This window comes from Haliotis rufescens, unplaced genomic scaffold (assembly GCF_023055435.1).
Source record: "Haliotis rufescens isolate VD_foot unplaced genomic scaffold, xgHalRufe1.0.p SCAF_6, whole genome shotgun sequence".
Taxonomy (NCBI): Eukaryota; Metazoa; Mollusca; class Gastropoda; order Lepetellida; family Haliotidae; genus Haliotis; species Haliotis rufescens.
Window position 1 is genome coordinate 6,738,685 of NW_025964334.1, and position 8,462 is coordinate 6,747,146.

General features: G+C 42.0%; 1 protein-coding gene across 1 annotated transcript; it reads left to right on the top strand.

Moving 5' to 3' along the window:
- The first annotated feature begins 1,291 nt into the window (after positions 1-1,291).
- Positions 1,292-2,575, top strand: LOC124148777. Its single transcript, XM_046520068.2, has 2 exons — positions 1,292-1,518; positions 2,186-2,575. Exons 1-2 carry the CDS (start codon positions 1,299-1,301, stop codon positions 2,293-2,295), a joined length of 330 nt encoding a protein of 109 aa, XP_046376024.2. The 5' UTR covers positions 1,292-1,298; the 3' UTR covers positions 2,296-2,575.
- The last annotated feature ends 5,887 nt before the right edge of the window (positions 2,576-8,462 follow it).

Below are 8,462 nucleotides of genomic sequence, written 5' to 3' on the forward strand. Positions count from 1 at the left end.
TGATCATTTACGGCCCGACGAAGGCGGGCGGTTGAAAAGACCGAGGGCTTCTGCAAATGATCAATATGACGTCACATAACAATGGGGGTGATAATGACCAGTCATCAAGCAATATGAGGGCATTATCAAGTTACAGTGGCCCGCTCATTTCTGATAACATGCGGGCGTTTTTATGATAATTCTATCCATTTTAGCTATAATGTTCAATAGTGACGTCATCTGGTTTGTTCTATGACGTTTCCATATGTGTAAAAGTGGGTCAGTGACATTCGTTGTGTGTTGATTGCAGTAAATGTTTTTAAAATTGTTGTTTATTTTTTTACAGCTGAACTTCCGGTGTCCTTGTCCTTCGAATGGTCGTGGCTGGTGGCTGATGACAAGAATGTCCTCTTCTGGCATCCCGCACAGGACAGAAGGTAATCCCTGATTTAAGAGGCGGCATGAATCAAGTACTTTTCTGAGGAACTTGGTAGAAGCTTACAAAATACTTTCCCCTTGGAAACCTTTCTCAAAGTGCATTTTCATGGTAGATGTAAACCTACTTCAACACGAACACATTGGCATAGAGATGCTTGATTTCGCTTAAAGAGTAGATATGTGTTTTAGTACGTTTATCGTAATTTAACATGAAAAATAATAAATAAGAGGAAGTTTGTTGTGGCCTAAGTTTATTTGAATGAACTTGATCTCTTATTTCAGGATCCGACTGTCCTACCACGAGGGGTCGATACATGGGTCGTGGGGAACGGGATCCGACCTATTTTGTCTCCCGGTCCTGCGCCCTGAAGCTGGAGACTCGCTACCACTGTGAGGCAGGGGAAGCTCTCGCTGTTGTAGGCTGTGCGGAGCCATGTCTTGGATCCAAGAAAGCATTGACGGCTCACGAGTACCCGGAGAAATCTGGCCCCTGGCGGGTAGGTAGATTAGTGCAGCATTAGGTTTCATGACGGTTACGAGATAATTCACAACACATAATTTGGAAACACCATAACTTGGCGTGGTATTGGAAAAGATGTTTTCTTCATGTAAAAAATGCACGTTCATCTATTGAGCTTTGATTTATTTCCAAGCCTAACATCACTAACATGACTAATATGCTAAACGTTACTTTAAAGTCATTTCCCATTGGAGATACAATTGTATTAATAATTTAGATATGTTTCAGATAGAAATCCCGAAATGCATAATTATCATAATTCAGTCCATGTTTTTCTTCAGGCAAATACTCTACTGGACGTCCACCGTGACTACCAGTGGAAGTGGGCGGTCGTCGACGTGACAACGAGGAAGGTGAAGAGATGGGAGGAGCGTGCCAACAGATTCATCTCCAACAACTGCGAGCAGCTCTCCATCCGGGCAGTCTGGAACACGCCATCGTCCACCTCGTCCCACACCACCATCACCCAGAAGCAGACGAGAATGCCGCGGAGAATTTGGATGACCTTGTGACCTCGGGGATGAGTCATGTCATGTCGAGCTGGCAGTCACGACATGAGACAAACAAGAAACCATTTGTCAGTAAGTATACACGTCAAATATTCATTTCTATTTGAAGAAGGGTCAAGGGTGGGCCTCTGGCCTAAGCCGCCAACGTTTGCACTGCAGAGTTTAATGACGTCAGTGCATGTATTTGCTGATAGTGGGTTCGAATCCTGAATTCTCTATAACTGTAACCCGTGGTTTGACTGGATTACCCGGGGCTTGTGGGCTTCACCAAGATGATAGACGGTCTACGTCACTTTAGTAGTTCCTCCTCATTGTTGGACTGAAGATCCTACTTACACACACGATTTTAAAAAAACTTTGGTCAAATGTACACGCTACTAATTACACTTATATACCTGAGTTACAAAGAGTGTTTCCCTGTTTTAACATTTATTCACGTGTTTGCTACCTGGATGAATGATTTGTTTGTTTGTTTGTTTGTTTGTTTAACGCCGCCCTCGGCAATATTCCAGCTACATGACGGCGGTCTGTTAATAATCGAATCTGGGCCAGGGCCCATTTGCACAAAGCGATCTTAGCGCTAAGATCGCTTTGTGCAAGTGGGCCCAGATATCCATTGATTAACATCATCAACATCGATCTACAGGATGCGATGACAAACATCAACCAAGTCAGCGATCCTGACCACCCGATCCCATTAGTTACCTCTTACAAGCATAGTCACGTCTTATATTTTCAGTTACAGAAACGGAGAAGAAGGCAGTTTTGAACCAAGGAAACAACGTGAACAGAAGCCAAGAAGTCACAGGTCATTTCTTAGAAAGGTTCCTGGACTTGTCCATCACGTGACCAACTTCCTGAGTGACTGTTACTACTGGTTGTCATGGATACAGAACTGTAGATAAACCCTATTTTCTTAGAAGAGTTTGTATATATACACTTGTAAAAATATTGTAAATATTTGCATAGAATCATCTTAAATATCACCAAAATTCGTTCAAATATATTGTCATTGGAAAACAAACTTACAAATCGTGTTGTGTATGCAGATGGTGGTAATAGAAGCAGCATGGCGTGTGTACATCTAGCAGTCAAACAGAATTAAAACTCATTTTCCAAACTTACATAAAGTCAGTGTTGTGGTGTTTCCTTAACCAGAATGATGAGCGATGTGAAAGTTGCGAGATGGACATAATTATACTCACTCCTCCGAGATGCGCTGAAAACGGAGATGCCAGACAACGGTCATCCGTGTTTTGTTCTGCCCCGAGTGGTTTCCAGCATATGCATGTCCAGTCGCCTGTTGGGGTAGATGTGAAAACTGAAATATTAGATTTACATCACTACGAAATACGGCGCTTGACATATCGCTAGACGAGAGACAATCTTACCATTTTACCATTTAGCAGGTCAGGGAGTCGACATCTTTGTGTAATCTCCCTGAGCAGATTGATGGCATATTTTCATATACTGGAGGCAAATCGGACACGACGTCACAACAAAACAAAATCACACATCAACATATAATCTACGAATAGGCCCCACGCCCTCTTCTGTCTGTGATAGATTGACGATCCAGGGTCTGTGTTTGTACATATATTTAGGGGACATTGAGTCGATCGGCTATATCAGGATTTTATGAGGGATTCAATCCGTATGGTAGGAAGAGTGATTTCCCTTTATAGAGTAAATGTCGCTTAGCAAAATTTGAACAATGTTTCTTTCTAATTAAATGATACCTATAAGTATTAAGAATCATGAAATCGTTCTCGAAATGAAAATAGATTACTGTACATAGAGATGAAGTATAAAATGTATATATCGCAAAACAATAGCAAAATATTTGCTGGTGACAGTTCATCACCGTCGTCGATGAAAATGTATCACATTTCTAATCTTATCACAGTAATGCCTACATTGTTCAATTTGTTCTTATATTATTTTATAATGAAGTAGATCTGTGGAGACATGCAGATATTGTAAAAAATTGAAACCCATAACGTTGTGAGTGCGCTTGTATATTGTTAACCATGAACAATACTTCTACCTCCCTAACGGTAATATGTTTAATCCTGCAGCCTGACACGTCAATTATTCACACTGTCCAAAATTGCTAATGTCTCGCTACACGGAATTGGGTCAACGTTTCAGATATAGCGATATGCTGTAGGCCTATCTCCGTCCCTCTCGACAAACAGACCCGCTTCACGGAAATGTGTCAACGTCCCACCGCAGTGAAATGTTGTATGGGGAAAAAGGTCGGATAGAGCTAGACTGGTATACTGCCCTTCGTCTCCTAGCGGCGCTATAGGGCACATAACCCAGTCTTGCTCCCTGTTGTAATTGTTGCCGAATAACATATACATGTTTAGTATAATAATATGAATGTTTTAAAACATATTTTCATAATTATTTATGTATTTCGTATGTACGCATATGATTAAACACACGTGAGTCAAAGATACATTTTCTTTTAAAAGTTTGGATATTGCTGGAATATTGCTAAAAACAGCGTAAAACCATACTCACTCACTCGATTCTATATCTTCACATGGGTACACTATGAAAAACCCATTTCTGGTCTCTCTATATAATATTGCTGGAATAGCTTAAATCGGTGTTCAGCCGAACTTCTTTCTCCTAGCGGGCTCACGCATTGCTATAGTAGGTGTCATCCCACATAATCTAAATTTTCAACCCTAGGTACCCAATATCAATTAGGTCATGTGGGAATGCACGCATGGTGACGTCTTGTTATTAGATCTTGTATGAATGGGTTGCTAAGTGGGCTGTCATTTCATTAGATTATGTGAGCCTAAACCTGCTAGATTGATCTATAAATGGGTTTGGTAGCCTAGTGGTAAAAGCGTTCCCGAAGACCCGGATTCGATTCCCCACATGTGTAAAGCTCATTTCCGGTATCCCCCGCCCTGATATGGCTGGAATGTTGCTTAAAGCTTCATAGAACCATACTCACTCACTCACTATAAATGGGCTGATTCAGACCTGCAAAGCCAATCAGCCCGAGCGAAGCACCTCTGCAATTCGTTTCAGGATGTTTCATATGTTCATTAAAGTGAGGGTCATGGCCGTATACTCTATGGTTAAGTCTCACATGTGTGGTTCCCTGTACTCTATGTTGAAATGTAGTAGGCCGTTTACTCTACATTAACTGCAATACGTTGTGCCCTAAATCTATCTCGCTGACGCTCGCTTAGCGATATTTCGTCATTTGTGTTTACATTCTTCTGATCAACTTTCCTGTTATAACCATGGTAGGAGTATATATATAGACTACCAGGTTGTTACATATACCGCATCATGCTCCGCTGCGCCCCACGGTCCCTGCATCGAAGCAACTCTCAGACTCCCTTCGGCCCAGTCGTCTAAGGCGCCGTGATTCGCTGTGCAGAGTTGCGTCCCTTGGACACCCCAGAAACCTATGATTGTGGGTTCGAATCCCTGTTCGCCCCAATTATGTGTCTGGGTGTGTCAGCATCATACCCATGATCGTGGGTTTCAACGTAGTGGTAAACGTCTCAGACCTGCATCACTCCGGGCTTTCCTCCAACATTAAGCTGACACGCCGTAATATAACTGGAATACTGTTAAAGGCGGCGTTAAACCCAACTCACTCACTCACTCCCGCTCTGACCATATACTCTGCACGTCCAAACCGGGTTCAACCGAAATTTCCGACCATAATGCATTGGGGGCTGGTCACGTGACCCCTTCTTAAACCATACCACATGATGTAGATGCATGTACACAGTGTGCATTCAACAGTATCACTAAAATAAATCAAAACTACCAAAAGAACAACTTTACAGCCATTTGAAGTTCTGAAAAAGTCTAACTTTCGGTGACTTCTAAATGTCTATCAGTAACCGCTCATACTTCAAGACCAATGTCGAAATACATTCCTGGACAATATTGTATTTGCGGAAAGAGCAGACCCTTGGCAGACAAAGAAAATCCCAGGGAAAAATGGTACAAAGCATCATCCAGAGGCAAGGGCATTAACTGACTATAAAAGTCCATCTTCCCGAGCAAGAGAGTTAACTGACTACAAAAGTCCAGTTTCCACCCTTGCCGAACTAGACTGGAATTTCTGGCTCGATCGTAACGCCACCAGTGGTTATTACGAGTTGTGTCCCTTCTATGCCTCTCCTATTGACCAATCAGATTCCACCTCTTGTATCACTTACATTTGCGCCCACTCAAGACGATCTGATCGACAATCACGATCTATGCTGTGGTTAAACGGGTCTTAAATCGCAAAAAGCATCAAATCACATGAGCACCTTGATTAAAAACATGCAAAGATTTGGAAAATATCTGTTGACGCCGAGTTGGCGTAGCACATGCTTTACAAATCCTGCAATCGACCGAAATCTGAACGACAGTTTACGGACAGGATGTCGATTTCTTTGTGCGATTTTGATTGGACTAAGCATAGACTCGTTAATCCAGCCGAAATGTGACTCCATAATACCAGCCTAGTTCGGCAAGGGTGGAAACTGGACTTTTATAGTCAGTTAACTCACTTGCCTCGGGAAGATGATAAAAGTCCAGTTTATAGTCAGTCACCTCCATGGCTAGGTAAGCCGGGTACACAGAGTAAAAAATGTCCACACGCAAACATTTAACGTGGCCCAAATGTGCGCAGAACGTTTCCCCAAGCTATACAGGGTATTATTTATGTGATAGTTACTAGAAACTAGTAATTTGACCTATTTCAATGGTTTCATCTGGGCAATCCAGATACGACCCTATTTCTAAAAATAATTGTTGTAAAACTTGTAACCCCAGGCTGTCCTAAGGATATATTGCTTGGGATTTAAGCATAGTGGTTAAAGCGTTCGCTCGTCCAACCGAATGTATCTTGTCCACCTCCGTGATATTGATTGAACGCTGCTAAATCTCACTCCTCGTGCAATCACTCGCGCGCTCACATGTGGCAGAGAAAAGGATGGAGATTTCATGACGTGATTTGGTCAAGAAAATGTGTAAATCTTTTCTTTAATTTCTTTTTAAATTGATATTCGAGTCCCTGTTAGTGATATATCCAATATAAAACAAACACAACCTAGACGGCCACGGTTTCCAATCGTCTCTCACGTTGTAGTGCATGATTTTAAATAATCTGACATGGCGTCGGTTTTTCACGTGTCTTGCCTCGTGAGCTCGAGGTTGTACAACTTGACATTCATCATTGCGTCACACTGAAAGAAATCGTCAATCATTACGAAGCGGTTTCTTTACTTAATTGCCCAACTAATATTACCGTCCACGCAACCGAAGAAACGGCAAATATTCTTAATTCGTCTCAACCAGCTTGACCTACAATGCCAAGCACAGACTTAAAATATATAAACTGAAATTGATTATTTATTGGTTAACTCTGTCCGCATCATATACTGTAAATCTTGAAATTAACGCGAGCGGGAATTAAATGCGTAAAATGCGAGTGGTCTTTGTTTGCATTAATGAAACCTTGCATTTATATCTCCAAATTTACTATTAACAATGGGACAGGCTCACTGCACACTTTGGATTTTTATTTGGTGCCTATAACACCATGGATCCGTGTATATGTAATTCACGGTACGCTGTTGCCGTTTCACTCAGTACTGATTAACATTAATGAGACTATATGTTTCATATTGCACGTGCACATGTACGATAAAGCAGATGTGCGCATGCCTTCCAGCTTCCTGTTTAAGTCCCAGGTTCACTGAACGTGCATGCAGTGTAGTTCACTAGGCGGGTTGTCAGCTGCTTCTAATGTGAAACTGGTGCTATACCCCACACCGTTTTCTGAGGCTGCCAACCCCTTTTGGTACGCGGGATTCGGTGGTCTATTTAAACGGTATTCGGGACTCGGTAGTGTGTACCAAATAAAATCATATTTGGTACAAAATTTAGACATAGTAATGGTGTACTTTAAAGTTTCCGATATATTATTTTTTTCGATACTTTTTCAGTAATCTAATTTTATTCTCACCATTTGCTTTTTACATTTGTGTTATGTAGCATTCAGGATTCTGGCGTGCACAAAGAGACTCTTAACTTCTTTGGGAGGCATTTACAAATACTAAGTAAGGATAAGATTTAGAGATTAACAACTTCATTATTACAATTAGGAGCGACGTTTTGGTGTAGGTTCTAACACCGTTATGAAACAAGTGTTAGAACCTATACACCGAAACGTCGCTCCTAATTGTTAAAAAGAAGTTGTTCATCCATATATCTTATCCTTACATGATGAGACTCATAGTGAATATTTTAGACGGTATTCAGGACTCAGGGGAGGAGGGGTTGGCACCCTCTTTTCTTCATCTGGGAGGGTAGGGGTGTGTGTGTGTGGGGGGGGGGGGGGGGGGGGGGGGGCTGGGTGGCCCAGTCGTCAGTGGTGCAGCAATTCGCTGTGGAGACTTGTTGCTCTTGGACACACCAGAATCCTATGATGTGGTTCGAATCCCAGTTCGTCGCGATTGTTTCTAGGTTTGTCGGCACCATACCCGTGCTCGTGGGTTTCACAAGCGTCACTTCGGGCTTGCCTCCCACATCAAGCTGACACGTCGTGATATATCTCGTCTTGAATACTGTTCAAAGAGGAGCTCGACCCAACTTACTCACACCATCACTCTTCAGGTTCAGTTTAGAGACCCCAGCTCATTCATTATGTCTTAAAAACGTCCATTTATTATGTTTTCTTTAGTATACAAACAACCTATGGCGTTAAAACTAGATATACCCGTGAACATCCGGGGTAGAATAGGTCTTCAGCAACCCATGCTTGCCGTCAAAGGCGACTATGCTTGTCGTAAGAGGCGACTAACGGGATTGGGTGGTCAGGCTCGGTGTCTTGGTTGATGCATGTCATATATATGAACAGAGCTCCAGATAAGCTTTTGGTGTTGTGGGTATTTTACCCATGCATTTTAAAATCATTGGGTATCAGTAATTCTATCTGGGTATTCAAATTTCTGTTACCCACTAGTTTTTACACA

Excerpts from the sequence above, each read along its gene's own strand:
- LOC124148777 (XM_046520068.2), top strand. The coding sequence starts at position 1,299 with ATGGGAGGAGCGTGCCAACAGATTCATCTCCAACAACTGCGAGCAGCT. Across the intron at positions 1,519-2,185 it reads AAACAAGAAACCATTTGTCA|TTACAGAAACGGAGAAGAAG; the intron begins GTAAGTATACAC and ends TTATATTTTCAG.